We start from the raw sequence: 16,890 nt of genomic DNA, 5'->3' as shown, positions 1-16,890 counted from the left end.
TTGTTAAGAAAAATGAATGGGTATAATATTATTCTGAATCAGAATATTTTAAACAATTAAATGTGATTATTATTCTTAACCTCGATTTCATTCTCAGCAATTCGCAACTTTTCTCCAATATAACTGTATGAAAATTTTTTTATTCCTAATTATATATTAGCTTTCCTATTTATTTGAGTTCGAAAATGAACATTAGTATTAATTTAATATATATCCTTAAAATTTTTTGGAACAAGTTGTTGCGGGTAGAATTTATTTAAACGTGTATTTATATTTGATTAGAATACTGCCATTTATTAAATGGCTATATTAATATAAAATACTGTTGCTTAAAAAAACAGCATCACTAATAACCAATAACGAACTTAGAGGATTTTTCCATTTACATATGATACAATTATGAAATCAGGCATCCATTTCAGATGTGGAGAAAAAAATCCTCTACATACATCACTGGTAGCAAAAGATCAAAAACAAAACTAGAAAAACTACTTTTTTAGTTAAAACACAAAATGAATATTGTTCATTTGATAGTAATAGTAAATAATGAAGAAAGAATAAAATTAAATTGATTGAAGTAAATAAAATACAATTATTAGAAAAAACATTTATTTAAACATATGACATTACTGTTACAAATTTTTGTAAATGAAATAGTACAGTATTCTAAACAGTTAAGATGATACACACAAAAACTTTTGAAATGTTTATGAAGCAAAATGATGACTATCTTGTATATTTACAATGACCATAACTTATCACAAATCAAAGTAAAATCTGGAATTCCTGATGAATTTTGAAATTTTATTTACAGAGTTAAAAAAAAAAAAAAAACATGGATAAAGAAATTTTAATTAAAACATCTTAAATTTCCTTAGTTATATCTAAGTTATTCAAGAAAAAGTTCGAGAATGAAAAGTAAAGAAGGAAAAAAAATCCAAAATTAGAAAATTAAGAAAAACTGAAAGTAAATAAGATGGAAATTCTCACTCATAAATAACAAATTAAATTGTATTTATAACAGGAAAAATTGCACAAAGATGTTTAAAAAATTATCACTGCAATTTAAGTTATGCATAAACAAACAAACAAAAAGATAAACTTATGAAAAATAGCTTAATAAGAGTTTTTGCCAATTAAAGATTTTAATAGATGTTAAGAGCAAAATTATTTCTTTCTGAAGCAATCTTTCAGGAGATCTTCAGATGTTTCAATTTATTACACAGCTTGAAGAAAAAACTTTCTGCAAAAGAAAAGCATGGAACATGAACCTTTGATGAATAGCATTGAAAAAAAATTATGTACAATCATTTTACATAAAAAAAAAAAAAAAAAAATTAGTCATTTTTATCTCTACTGATAATAAAGAACAAGGTATGTCTGTAAGTGTTAGCATTCTACAGAATAAAGCCATGGACCTAGAACCATGAAATTTGGCCCAAACATACTTTCAAGTGTGGGCCATTTTTATACAATGGAACTATTTTTTTTAATAAAATTTTTGAACAGATTAAAAATTAAGTATAATTTTGCCTTCTCCCTTCATATATGTGTTAAATACCAATATATTACAATTTTTGTTAATAAATTTAAAAAATATATGTTTAGATACATTTTATAATCTTTTCATTGATGTAATAAAATTCAAATCATTTTCATTGCTTTGACAAATAATTATTCTTGGTCTTGCTTCTATTATTGATAACCAGAATATGTTCAGCTTTAATCAGTTCAATTGAGTAAGATAATATTGAGTTAGTCTTTTTAAAAGCATGTCTTTCAAATTTCTTAAATTTAAGTTTTATAGTATAATAAGGATTTAATTTCAAAATAAACAATAATGAACATTTTTAAAAATTTGTATATTTTTGGAAGCTACTGTTTTTTCTCAGAATATAATAATATGTATAAAAATATATTTACCTTTTTTTTCTATAAGAAATAATACTTTTTTGCAATGTATAAAATGCATATCATATACACAACATTTCAAAACTTTAGGTATAAATAGTAATGAATAAAAGAAAATAGACTCGATAAGAGCAAATCATTGTATGTCATATGATATGAACTGCTGCACTGAAGTTATGAGTTAGATGATTTTAACTTAAGATCCGAAATAATAGAAGGTATTTTTCATTTGTCAAGTAGTTTGGTATGGTCACACTTTTTCAAGCTCGGACCCCCCCCCCCTTTTTAGGGCTATTTAAAGATCTTTATTTATAACAACTGTCATGCCTATTCTGATGAGGATCTTATGATTACGATTTCTTTTCTGTAGATAGCATAAAAGACAATCCCTATAATAGCAATTTAAAGCCAGCATGAATGTTGTTGGTTGTGCTTACAAGTAGTTTTAGTTATTTGCTCTATAAAATATGTGCTTAAGTTCTTTGAATATAATGATAATTTTCATTGGCCTTTATTTACTACTTGAAGAAATGACTAAATGGCAACTTATTTTTGACTAAATGTGCGCAGTCAGCTATTGAAGTTTATACCAAGAATTTTAAGATAGTTTGTAATATATATATATATATATATATATATATATATATATATATATATATATATATATATGGAGAGAGAAAGAGAGAGACAAAAACACCAAGTAAAAAAATATAAACATGATAGCAAGAATCCAGAAATAGTGGTGAATACAAAATAAAGGCTGAATAATTAAGAAATATAAACAACTATTTTATTTTAATTCACAAATCCATAACACATATCTGTGCTAAACAAAAAATAATAACCAGCAAAGCAAATGATTGACACAGAAACAAAATTTGCCAAGTAAAATAAATAAAAAAAATTAGAATTTGAATCATTTACGATAAATATACAAATAAACATTATCAAAACAGATGTGTTTTTTAAGGGTAAAACTACAGATTGCATGATATAATCTGATAAGGCTAAAGCATCAAGAATTCTCCAACATATATAATAATAAATATACACTTTATTTTTTAAAGATTTCCTTGAATACTTTTCATTCAAACCAATTACCAAAATATGACACAGAATAAAAATTCAATCTTCAAGAATTGCTGTGGATAAAAGAATCAGAGGATAATTTCCATGAATATAATAAAAAAAAGCAAAAATTCAAATAATCCAATACATTTTAAATAACAGGAACTTAATAATATGGATAACTATAACCCTGAGACAGTAATTTAAAACAATGATGTTGCATAATACCTAATTTTAAATACAGAATTCATGTTTTCTATCAGACACCTAGTAAAAAATATAATTTCCAATACTTCCTCCTTTAAAAAAAATCTTTTATAGAAGCATTTCAAGCAAGCATTTTCTCAAAAAAAAAAAAAAAAAAAAAAAAAAAAAAATCTACACAGTGGTCATAAAATAACTTTCCCTATTTGGTGGCATTTACAACTAAAACGAATGAGTGAAATGTAACTACATTTCATGTACAGACTGTGGAAAGTATAGAAAAATGAATTCCACAAAGAAAAAAATTATCAAAAGTTGTCAATAGGAGAAATATTGGTGATGTTGTCATGTGTGACAGTAGCACCTTGCATTTCTTGTAGAAAGGGAAGATTGCTGTTCTTAATTGACTGTAAATGTGTACTTAATATGGACCCTACTTTACCTCAGTGCATTTTGCTGGTAAAACTGTTCTACATTAGACAGTGTAATATTGTGCCTGCTGTAACCGTGAGAGTAACGATTAAAAAATTCTAGGAAAGTGGTTCGCTAGGACTTAGAGTGGAGAATGATGAAAAGTGCTATCAGGGATGGAGTAAGAGAAGTTGCTATAGTGGTGTTTGACAACTAGTAGTAGTCCAAGCACTCATGCAATAGCTCACCAAACCGATATGCCCTATGCTATTTACTGTATGTAAAACACTGCATTTCTATCCGTATATGATCAATCAAATGCAGACATTACAAATCACAGAACATGAAAAGAGCATCCTTTTCACTTTATTGTGGGAAGATGAGTCTCACTTTTATTTTAATGGGCCATCAATACTCAGAACTGCCGTATTTGGACATGCGAACATCCCACAATGATCCAAGAAATGCCATTGCATTCCCCAAATTTGACAGTGTGGTGCGATTTCACAACGAATTTCATAATTGAACCATATAGTTTGGAGAATATCATTCAAATAGGTATTATTACTTGCATGATTAATTGTGAAAAATATGGGCAAATGCTGCAAACTTTTGTTATTCTGCAATTGCAATGCTTGGACTCAAATAATTTTTTTGCAAAATGGAGCATTGCCATACATTCATCATTCAGTAAGAGCCTTTTACGATATCATTTTGGAACTGAGAAAATTATCAGTCAATATTTTCTGACGAATAGCTGCCATATTCCTGGGACATCACCCCATGTAACTTTTGGCTATATGGGTACATGAAATCCGAAGTTACACTGGTAGCATCCTAAATCTGCATATCTTGAAACAGAACATAAGACAGGAAGCTACGAACATCAAAATTGACAATTTACATACAGCAATAGAGAACATCTTTCACCATATGCAATATGTTGTACACAGGAAAGATTAGCAAATTGAAAATATTGCATGGAATCCAGGGGACTCTAATGTTGATGCATAAAAGGTTATTTTCTGCAAGTATTATGAATTCATTCATAACTCCAACAGTGTTAGTATCTTCCCTTTGGCAACTTTTGGCATTAATTTTTTTTTCTGCAGGATTCATCTTCCCATGCCTTCCACAGTCTGCATGTAAAATATGGTTTTATTTTGTTCTTTCATTTGAGTTGCTGATAGCATCAAACAGGAAAGATTATTTTATGGCTACCTTGTATATATCCAGCTTTTATTGCAACAATACTGGGAATTAATTTTTTTTTTCAAGCAACATATATAAAAATTTTTAAAAGCAGTGATAACAAAATAAAAAACAACTTTTAAGTTAGAAATTATCAACAATATATATAATTTAATTAAATGATAAAAATATATTTAAATATTATTAAACAAATCAAAAACCAATTTTTTTATCACAGTTTTTAATCCCAATGATACATTTTTTTATAATATACTCAAAGATCTAAATTATCTTCAAAATTACATATGAAAGGAAATGTATTGCAACAGTTAATTTTATAATGAATACAATATTAAATTACATTGTGAAACAATTGCTAAGTAAATATCCTTCAAAATTTTATTTTTTGCATTTATCTTTTTTTATGCTTATGTAATCCATAAAGAGAAACTTCAGATATAGCTATGAGATGCTTCTGATATTATAATTGTTTTTTACCACTCTGGTGACTAAAGAAGCAATGTGGGGTTCACTTATCACCTACCGATGATGAAACATAACTCTATGGATGAGGCTGTACACCATGGCTTAGGATGATCCTTAGGACTCAACCATGCTATAGTAGCGTTTCGATAATTCAATATATTTGTATGCCTCTGCGCAAGTGAGTAGCAATTTATGGTTATGCTTCAATAACTGCTGCTTGAAAATCTTACTAAGATTCACAAAAATATATCATTGCGAAATATTTTTGACAAAATTGTAACACATACTGTATCAGTGAATTGAAAATATAAATTTTAAAATGGCATTAAAATTTACTTTAATTTTTTAAGAATCCAAGAGTTTTCTTTATATATGGGTCATTTTTAGTGAAACTGAAAAGGCAAACATATTTTTATTTGGTTAAAAATGTAATTATTGACAAAAAAAATCTGAGAATCATGTTTAGCTGTGCATATGGTGAAAAGCCTTAAAAAATTAAAATATTTTATTTCTACCACAAATATTCAGGAATAATAAGACACCATAGAATTTTTTCATTATATGGCTTTTTTATTAATAAGGAAGAAATAGAAAAGAAGCTTACTTTTAAATCATTCTGCACTACGACTGATTATTGTACAACAGCAAATTCAAATCCTAGAAGGAAAAAAAAAAAAAAAACCAATATATTATTTATTTTGGCAGAAAGGCTGAAATAATGGCAGCATGAATATAGATTGATAAGAGATCTTTATCAGATTCTTCAGATTTAACATTTTTTTAAAAATGAAAATCTATTTCAAAACCAATCTGATCTATTTTATTTTAAAAAGCACAGCTACTATTTATATTGATATTAAATTTTAGACCCCAATATTCTTTTTGGACTATAAATGTACATGTACCTTCTGCTCCAAAGAAAAATTGCAGAAATAAAGTACTTCTAGTTTATACAGATATTGGAATTATAATTTTATTTGGAAATGCAGCTATGTAATACTTAAACTATTTATAATAAATTTCTTCAAAATTTCCTTTTTTTAATCAAATAGTTCCTTTAAATAATGTATATTAATAAGTATATAATTTTTTTAACACTTAAAGTTCTAACATGCAACAACAACATTTGAAACATTCATTAATCAACAAAATACAAATACCATTCAACATGAAAAAAAAAAAAAAAATTGAAGTCAGAATAAGTTTTGAGCACAAATCTGATAAAAAATTAAGAATAGATGATCAATTGTGAAGATATACAAGCTATAACTCAAAAGATTAAATAATAAATAAAATTACACATCTCTAAAATTCAATATTTTGAAACACACTGAAAAAGTTTTTGAACCTTAAACCAAGACCTAGATATTGAGAATTTTAAATGTAATGCAAATATAAACCTAAAAAAAAAAAAAAAAAAGGCAAAAAGCCAGAAAAGAAACAAATTATGAATTGGCTTAAAAAAAATATTGGAAATATGCATTGTTCATTATCTTACATAACATCTGTCTCATAAAAAGAAAGCATGTTTTATTATTTTCAAAATTATCTCATAGTAAGAAGAAAAATAAAATTTCTTTAAAAAAATAGATTTTTAAAACTATTCAAAATAATATACAAGAGTATTTAAAAATATAACATAATTTAATACATATTTACCTGAGCAGGATAAGAAGTTGTGTAAATAACATTTTGTCCCGACTGATCAGTCATCATGGCTGCTGTTAACGTCTGAGAGGCTAAAAAGGACATATGAAAATTTTTAGCTAAAATATTATAACATGAAATAGCGGATTACAAAAATGCAATAAACATCCTCCAAAATAATATATAAATATATATTATTTTATACGTTATAAGTCATTAATGAAACAGATCAACACATTCTAAGCATTTAATAAAACTTATGTAGAGGATGCATATAAATATGAATGAGGTAAATAATGTGTAGAAATAAGAGAAAGTAAAAGCTTACAATAAGAGCCATCTTCTAGATCATCCATTGAAGAATCAGTGGCTGTGGCAGTACTTATTGATTTCTCCCCTTTCATAGACTATAGGAATAAAGAATATTCAGTAATATGCAGACTTTAAATTATGAAATATTTGTAACTACAACAATACTCTTTCTCATACTCACCTCTCGATATTTCTGAAGATACAATTTTAAAGGTTCCACATAGTTATCAAAACCTAAAGTTGACATTGCAAATAAAATATCTTCACCATTTATGGTTTTTCTTTTTTCTTGGTGACAACGATCACTAGCCCTATGGCACAGTTAGGGAATGATATGAATTTTTTTTAAAGATTATAATTTTATCTATATATTCTATTTCTACTGGAAAATCATGCCTGTTTTTTTTTTTATTTTAAAAAAAGTCAAAAAACAAATTTATAAAAATTACAAGAGAATAGAAATGATGATTAATTCATTACAATTATAGTAATAAAATAATTAATTGAATACAATTATGCATTTGAGTAACAGAGTATAAGCAGATTTTGGACTCACAATTGATAACTAATAAAAATTTATGCAGTTATAGTTATGCAAAATTAAATATGATTTGATACACAGCAAACTGCTTAGTCACAATTGGTTTTAAAAATATGCAAAATTAGATTACTTTTTTGCAATATTTTATAAACACAACTATATTGAAAAATGTTTGTTTTCAACTGCAAGACTGTATTCAATAACAAAATAATAAATGCTAATAATGTTTACAGATTTTTTTTGTTGGAAAATTTAATAATCTCATTAGTTAACACTGGAAAACAAATATGAAATGAGTCAGTACAAATAATTGATTCCAAATCTAATATAAGTATAAAAAAAAAACACATTTTTTATTAAAGGATACTCGCTAGTTATGAAACTGACAAATTCTGAGACACACTCTTGAACACATTCTTTAGCATCTTTTGCTATCTGTTTTTCAAGAAAGAAAGAAAAATATCATAGCATTTAAATAAAAATATTTTAAACTTGAAGTAATTAAAATAATTAATTACTGCACAGTTTAGAAAATTTCAAATCATACAAAAAATAATATTCAAACATCTAATACCATGCAGATAATTCGAGAATCTACAGTTGTTTTACTTTGGAAATAACAATCCTATCCTACATTTTTATAAAAGAAAATCTTTTTAAATGTAAAAAGATTTTCTTATGTTTAAAAGTATGTTCTTTTTGTATGTTTCTTGTTTTTCATGAAATGCATTATATTATTATTTTATCTCTTACATAAATGTGCTTTGTAATCTTTTTTTTTAAAAAATTTAACTTATTTTAATATAACACTGCTGAAATTTTCAATTGTTATAAAAAAACATATTATCTCATTTAAAAATGTTACCTCAAAAGAAAAGATATATATATACACACACACACACACACAGAGAGAGAGAGAGAGAGAAAGAGGATTGATAATTAAATCTAAATCATTGATAATTTAAGATTTTGCAGACAGTTGAAAAACTTATACATCTAATGTATATCCTCAAACACTGGTTGTCTACATTTCCTACCAATATATTACATACAATGTAGTATATTGACAAATTTTTAAAGAATAGATAATTCCAAAGAATTTTAATTAATTAAAACAAAAATACTTTAAAACATTATTCAAAATTATTTAACATACACTACTGATCAAAAGTATTGCAAGTTTGAGAAATTTCACATTTTTTTTTTTTTTTTTAAGAATAAGCTCCCAAAAAATAATATATTTTCATTTAAAGTGATATTTTCTAATATAAATGTGGTGAAGGAGTTCCAACCTATTGCGTCATTCCTTGTGAAGCAATCATCAGCAATGATTGTGTCATTCTGGTAGTTTAATATAAAATCGCTGCAATTGCGAAGGATTTCATGTCGTTTGTTACACTGTCAAAGTTTATTCGCCGTGTATTGCTTTTCAATTTAAACTGTTAATTTCTTCATAAAATATGTGAATTAACTCATGAAAACTGCCAGGCTGTTATTTTAATGCATCAAGGAAACATTTCAAATGTTAGGATTGCTCAATGGTGCGACTCCAGCGTGTCGACTGTTTCACGCCTCAAAGAGATTCAAAACCACAGATAAAAAGCCTAGAAGTGGTCTTCCGAGGTTATCTTTTAAACATGCTGATGCTACATTGACACAATTATACAAGTTCTGCTATGCTTGCAAGAGAACAGAACGAGTCCATGTCTGCCATTGACAAACCCAGAACAGTTTGCAGCAGGCTCTGTGAAGCTGGTTACAAGTCGCAAGTACCAAGAAAAATAGCAGTTCTGACAAAAGCAATGCGGAAAAAATAATTGAAGAAGGCCAAAGTGCACAAAAATTGGAGTATTTCGGAATAGAGACAAGTTATATCAAGCGACGAAAGTCGCTTTTCTTCAATGTCTGACAAGAATGGCCACATTTGGCGTAAAGCGCAGGAGAGCATGTTCATACATCAAAACAGAAAAGGTAATAGTGTGGGGGTGCATGTCATATCAGTCAAATGGATGACTTCATTTTGTACAGAGAACCATGAATAGTGATGAGTATGTTGGTGTGCTGAAGGATTAATTGCTTCATAGTGTTTGTGACATGTTCCCAAGGCAGAAAGGATATTTCAGCAAAATCTCGCACGCTGCCATAAATCGGAAAAGGTAAAACAGATTTTAAATTAATTTTAAATTTCATTTCAGTTCAGTTCTAACCTCTATATCGACACATTTGTTATTTTAAGTTACGGGTGCAATTGCAAAACATGTTACTAATGTTCTCACGAGATTTAAACCCCCATTGAGAATTTGTGGAATATAATGGGAAAGAAAATAACAGAATCATTCCAGAACAATACAACAATTTCAGGAAACAACAATTAAAGTTTGGTACCATGAAATATCGTAAGAAGTGTTGTAAAACCTTGTGGAGGCACTCTGTTGTAAAACCAGAGGTGGCCCAACCAAATATTCAATGCTTTTCAGTTAACTTAAACTGTTTTATTATCTTTTTTGATAAAAAAAAAAAAAAAAAAAAAACCCTTGAAATTTTTTCTTTATTTCAAATTATTTCAAGTAACCAAAATGTATTCTGATACTGAAAACTTGTACATTTTGTTTTTATTTTATTCCTTTTGAAATTAAATAATTTTTTTGTTCAATAATTTCATTATATCATGCCTTTAGACTAATTTAACATATTGACATAAAAAAAAAAGTATTACTTTGAGGAGACTTATTCTTGAAAAAATGCAAAGTTTCTCAAACTTGTGATACTTTTGACCATAGTGTACATTTATTATTGACTAGATAAATAAGTAAAATAATTAAAAAAAAATAAAATAATAATGCCACACAATTTTGTTGATCAAACAAATGAACATTATTTGTTAAATATTAAAATTTTTTTTTTCAATCAATAGCAAATACTTTCGGTTCTTTTGATATCAAAACAAACGCCTATATACATTTTAGTACTAGGAGAGACTAAAAAATTTTTGTATCCACGCTGAAATCAGATTTAAGTTTTTTTAAAAAACTATACTAAAAATTATTTCATTTCTAGCATTGCTGTCAGCGAAGATTTGGGAAAAGGGCATTTTCAGCAGTTTTTATAAACAGTTTTTTGTAATATATATTCATAATTCTGTAATTTACATCTAATTTCTTTACCAATTATATAAATTCTGTAACTGCTGGAATATATGCTAGTAAAATTTAGCAATCTTAAATTTCATTTCCAAATTTCCTAATTATATCAAACTATTATCTAGATTTAATAAAATTAATATAATTAGAAAATGACAATTATTTAAAAATTTACAAGAGCTTAATTTATTAAAAACTTTTACATTAAACTATGGTCAATGACAAATCAATTGAGTAAACAGTAAAAACCATACCGTGTGTTATTACTCATAGTTAAATAGCCCTGATAATGATCTAAACATATTAATATATAAAAGAAATATTTAAACAGAACTTCTTTTACAAATATCAGTAATTAATAATTTATGCAATGAAACTATATTTAACAAAGAAATGATTTTTTTTTCAAGCTTAAGCACTGAGAAAATAGAAACATATATTATCTCATTCACTGGTGATACAGCATTTTAAGAAAAATTATGTATTATCAAGAATAAATATAACATCAGCTTACCTTTCCTGATTTAGGAATAGCATTCTTCATTATACGAGCAACATTTGCAATAGGCAAAAATCGATCCTAAAAATATATATAATATTTGCAGATTTTTTTTGAATAAATATAAAAAACTAAATAAAAATAAATAAAAAAACATATAAATAAAGAGAAAAAAGCATGTTTTAAAGCATATTTCCATTTTTTTAAAAATTTGACAGAAAAGTACTTCCAAAATTAATAAATTTAACAAAAAATTAATGTTAAAAATTTCTCTTATGTATAATACAATACACACACACAAAAATTATTTCACTGTTTGAAACCCCCATTCAGAAAGTATATATATTTTTAAGAAAATCAAATCAAATTTTGCATACTTTTAATGAAATGCAGGCATTAAACATTTTTTCAAAGAAAATGTATGTTTCGCCAAAGGCACATACTGAACAGTTTAACAACAAAGTTTTTATCAGATTCATTATTTTTACATAAATGATGCATTGCATACATACATAATATTACATAACTAATGCATACAATAAATGCATTTTTTTATTGAAAGTTTAAAGGCAAGAAACAATTTTTATACATCACATAGAATAAAAATTAATAAGTACATTTTATAATAATAACAAATAAAGTTTATAATATATTCTAATATAGTTTCTGACCTTTTCTTTTTTTAAATAAAATTTTTCATATTTTCAAATTTTGAGTATGAATATGTATATTGTACATCATTATAAATTTTTATAAAATCTGTATCTCTATTTGAAGTAATTTTAAACTATATAACTTTGCACACAGTAATATGATGACAAGAGAAGGATCTATCATTCTTATCAATATCATATAAACCAAAATTATCATGCCACATAATCATAATGCTTATATGGTTATAGATTAGTCCAAACTATCAAATTTAATATGTATTCTCTCATATAATACATTTTCTTCAGATAAAGAAATCCAGAAAATTCAATCCTTAAGTCATGATATCTATCGAGAATTTATTTCCATAGAACAAATGCTGAAAAGTTTTATTTGATATAACTTTAAATTTGATTTACCTGTTCTCTTAATGGTTCTCCATCTTTATCACCAGCATCCATGCTATCTCCGGATATGCCTAGAGTTTCATCACCATCTAAAAGATTATTTTATTTGAAATTTAATTACAATTTATCTTAAATAAAGTATTTCAAATATTAATCTAAGGAAATAAAAGTTACAATAATTAAATAGGAAATAAAAATTCTGCAGGAGAAATCATCAGTTGATTTTTGAAGAACATTTTGCAAGCAATAATAAACAAGTTACAAATTTACTTTAATAATATAATACTTTCAGAACATTTTAAATCAAATCAATTTAAAATATATTACACTAATTTTTAAAGTTAATGAATGAAAGTAAATTTTTCTTTGAAAGTATATAAAATAAAAATGATCTCAATTTTATGAACAAAGTTTTGTAAAAACATTATTGATAATCTACACATGATCCCACATGAAAATAATGCAGTACCTTCATTATTTAATATAGCTAACAAAATTAATACAAAACTTGGAAAAAAAATTGTGTTTTAAGTTTATTATTTATTTAATTAACCCCTTCTCTCCAGTTAACCAGTTCTTTCTTATTAAAATATTTTGAAGATTAAGAATGATTTAACAAATGATTCAATAAAATTAAGCAGATTTCTTACTTAATCTCATAAATTAATAATTAACAAATCAAGACAATTATGATGCAAAATATGTAGCTGAAGCATCTACGTTTTGTTTTCTTCATTGAAAAATTCAGCAAAAATTTTTATAATTCATGTATAAAAAAATTGATGAATTAGTTTACGTTTACTTCCCATAGCTCTTTAAAAGGATTTAAACACATTCTCCTCCATTCTTTTTTTTTTTTTAATTCAGATAAATTATAAAACCATCTCACTGATGACTTGAAAAAACATTAATATTTAAAACTATTGGACCAAAAGCCAATGTGTGCAAAACATTTCTTGCCATTGATAAATCCATTCTTAATAACATCAACATAAGATTAACATTAGTATTCAAGCACTTTGTCTCCTATCACTGACAGTTCAGAATCTCCCCACTGTGTATAAAGTCAATGTAGCTAGACTACTCTATTATTTCTAATTTGGGACAAGTTTCTTGTTCTCGTCAAATCACAAAGCATAATTTTTTAAATGTGAATTCACGAATTCATTATTAGTCTTCTTGCATATAACTCAGGAATGAAAAAAATTACTGAACTGTAATTTTGGGGGGAACTGGGGAGGGAACAAAATTTATCTAAAAACAAAAACAAAAATCATCCAGCTTGTCTATCATAGTTGCCATCGTCACAAATGATATAATTATGGTAAATTTAAATTTTTAGAAATCCATTTTAATAGCAACAGTGTGCCAACCAATAGAGGGTAAAACAGATATATCTGCCTAGAATGTAAAATAGGTCAGAAAACGTATTTTGACTGATTTTCAACATCAACTTTCTTTATCCTTATATTGTTGATTTAAAAAAAAAAAAAAAAAAAAAAGATAATAAGATAAAAAAAAAACATAGAAGAAGAAGGTTTAAATCAATCTTTCCAAACTAACCGAAAAATAATAAGCTTAATTAGTATTAATAACAGAACTTCACATGAAGCAAATGAAATATAATTTACACTTTTTAAATCTTGTTTATTGTTAATGCTTCGAAGAATTTTCAAAATTATCATTCTCCGAAAAACAAGCTTGCAAATTCATTTATTGAAATTAATTGTATTGAACCCTGTAACTACTTTTTTATAACATATGAAATTAAAAATAAATATTGCATTGTCATTATTTTATAAGATACAATAAACAAAACATCAGTCTCTATATAATCGCTACAATCATTTAATAATAAAGGGCAAATATTTATAAAAGCAAGAACGTTAAAAAATAGGAGACATTCTTGCGTTTGTTTGCATCACATAAATTACTTCACAATTATTTTTATTATCAATAATACGATAATTAAAAAACATCAAATTGTTTTAAAAAATGACACTTAATTAAAATGAATATTTATAAAGTTCAAAAATACATAATATTTATTGCATGTTTGTTCAGATGCAGACAAATATGATCTTACCTTCAGCCTGCACAATGTACTGTCCAGAGGCAAGAAAAGAATCGCTAAGACCAGCAGCTGCATCTCCATTATCCATGGCTTATTATACTAAATAATGGAAGATAATAACAATAATAAATTAAAGTAATAAAAAAATTATGCTTTAAGTATAATACTGAAAAAAAAAAGAATAGTTAATAATTTTCCAATTAAAATTTCATGGAATCATTTTGGCAGTTCATGAAAAGTTACCAACTCTAACAATTAACTCAACTAAAACATAACTTGATTCTATTAAAAAGTGACATAATTAAGTAAAATTCTTTTAAAAAACAATAATTTATATAATGGGTTATAAACCATTCATGATTCATATAATCCATATGAGTGGCAAAATATTGTCATTCATATGGCAATGTTTCGTATTTGAATATGTCGCTTCTTATTAACTTTCAACAGACTGTAAACTTCAGTTATCATGATCTGATAAAAATACTTCATAAAAAAATCACTTAAGTTTGTACAAATATAAAAAAATATTACATAATTCTTTAAATACATGACGGTTAAGTTAAGATGACATACAACATTAAGAAATGAAAAGAAAAACTGGAAATACTTTTTTCCATTAAAAAAATTAAATGAAATTCAGGCACTTCATTAACAAAGAAATGATACATAATAAAGAAATATTTAACATCTGACAAATTCATGTTTCCACAATCATTACAATTTACAAAGTAATATCTTTGTGCCCAAGGGAAAAAGTGGAGTTAATACATTCCTGAAAGGAAAAAAAAGAAAAAAAAAAGTAATAATAAAATTAGCTTAGATTATTGATTGTAGTTTGCTTTAGACAGCTAAAAATTTATTTTACTTACATATAACTTAATTTTTGAATAACATATTTAACAGATGTCAAGAAATTTCTTAATATAACTTAAAAACTAAAAATATGAAGAAAAATTTTATTTTTTAAAAAATACTGTGTATTAAAACAATTTCTGCCCCAAACTACATAGCTTTACAGCATAAGATTTCTACATTCAGTGCACATTTTAGTTAATGCAAAAGGCGACACTATGGACAAAAAATTGTTTTAGGTGGCTAGTGCCACTAATTGACAGAAAAGGAGAATCAGAATCTGTCTTTTAATATACTTAGATCAAGCATTCTCTCTAGGAATCAAAAAGTTTCATCCAACCTTTGAATTCTGTGAGAATTTTCAGAAACAAATAATAATAAGAATAAGGAGAATTATAACTTATGCTTATTCCTGTTATTAAATAAAGTTTTCAGAACCTCCTACTCCTAATACATTGATCAAGTTTTAGACAATACATCAAAATAACTTCAGATCAATTTCAGAATTTAATAGAATTCAAAATATTAAAACAACTTCAGTATTAGAAAGTTATGAATTAAAAGTATTAAGCAAATATACAGAGCAGTTATGAGTCATTATTATTTTTTGCAAACTTTTTTAATTATTTAATTTGCTTTAACTTAAAATAAATTTAGTGTTCTGTAAGAATGCTGTAGTGAAAATCTCTATTGATGAAACTTTTTTTTTTCGCTCCCTTTCTTTAATCCCAGATGTCAAAATGTTATTTCAATTATATTTAACTTATTAGTTTTCAGCTTTATATCTAAAAAAACTAGGTTTCGTTTCATATGATTTCCAGTAAGTAATACTAAGAGTTATTAAAATATAGTTACTAATTTTGTCGTTTTCATTTTCATTCAAATTCAAAAATGTATATCTGGCAAAAGAAATTTACTATCCTCACTTACATAAATAAGTCTTGTAAGTTTTTCCAAGAAATAGAAAAGGGGGTAATTATAAAGAACATAACTGGACATAAATAGATCCGAAATAGAATAATCAATATAAGATATTGAAAATAAATAATATTTGGAACAAAAAGATTCCACACATAACAATCTAATAAGTCTAACTAATAAACAATCGAAAATCCTACCTTTTTTAAACGATTGATGAGCTTATGAAGAGATACAATTACACAGTTTTTAAATAACAGTGACTAGCCGCATACAAAACCAAGAGCAATGAAAATTTAATATCAAATCAAATTCGCTACCGATTTACATCAAGAGCAAAACAAATGTTGTTGAAATAAGCAGGACACAGTTGTAGTTAATAGTTCTGAGCTTCAATCTCTCTTTATTATTATTTTTTTATTTTACCTTTTTGAATGGATTAATAATCTTAGTAAATAATTTTTAAAAACGTTTTTCTGTATTGTTTTATAAGCAAGATTTATTTTGTTTAACCTAAATCTCTTTTAGTATAGTAAGAAAGAATCGAGTGGAGTTTCTTTTATTGAAGTATGTAT

At 25.8% G+C, this 16,890-nt stretch overlaps 1 protein-coding gene across 1 annotated transcript; it reads right to left on the bottom strand.

Annotated features, from left to right (window-relative positions):
• Positions 1 to 945: 945 nt before the first annotated feature.
• On the bottom strand, positions 946 to 16,687 carry LOC129989200 (nuclear transcription factor Y subunit beta-like). The gene is made up of 10 exons (XM_056097580.1): positions 16,516 to 16,687; positions 14,555 to 14,641; positions 12,481 to 12,557; positions 11,426 to 11,491; positions 8,139 to 8,206; positions 7,412 to 7,541; positions 7,247 to 7,325; positions 6,931 to 7,010; positions 5,876 to 5,928; positions 946 to 1,243 (listed from the first exon to the last, which is right to left on the bottom strand). The coding sequence occupies exons 2-9, from the start codon at positions 14,628 to 14,630 to the stop codon at positions 5,893 to 5,895; spliced, it is 612 nt and encodes a 203-aa protein (XP_055953555.1). The 5' UTR covers positions 14,631 to 14,641; positions 16,516 to 16,687; the 3' UTR covers positions 946 to 1,243; positions 5,876 to 5,892.
• Positions 16,688 to 16,890: the final 203 nt, after the last annotated feature.

This window comes from Argiope bruennichi, chromosome 10 (genome assembly GCF_947563725.1).
Source record: "Argiope bruennichi chromosome 10, qqArgBrue1.1, whole genome shotgun sequence".
NCBI lineage: Eukaryota > Metazoa > Arthropoda > Arachnida > Araneae > Araneidae > Argiope > Argiope bruennichi.
Note: the sequence above shows the minus strand (reverse complement) of the source record. Positions and strands in the feature narration are given on the sequence as shown.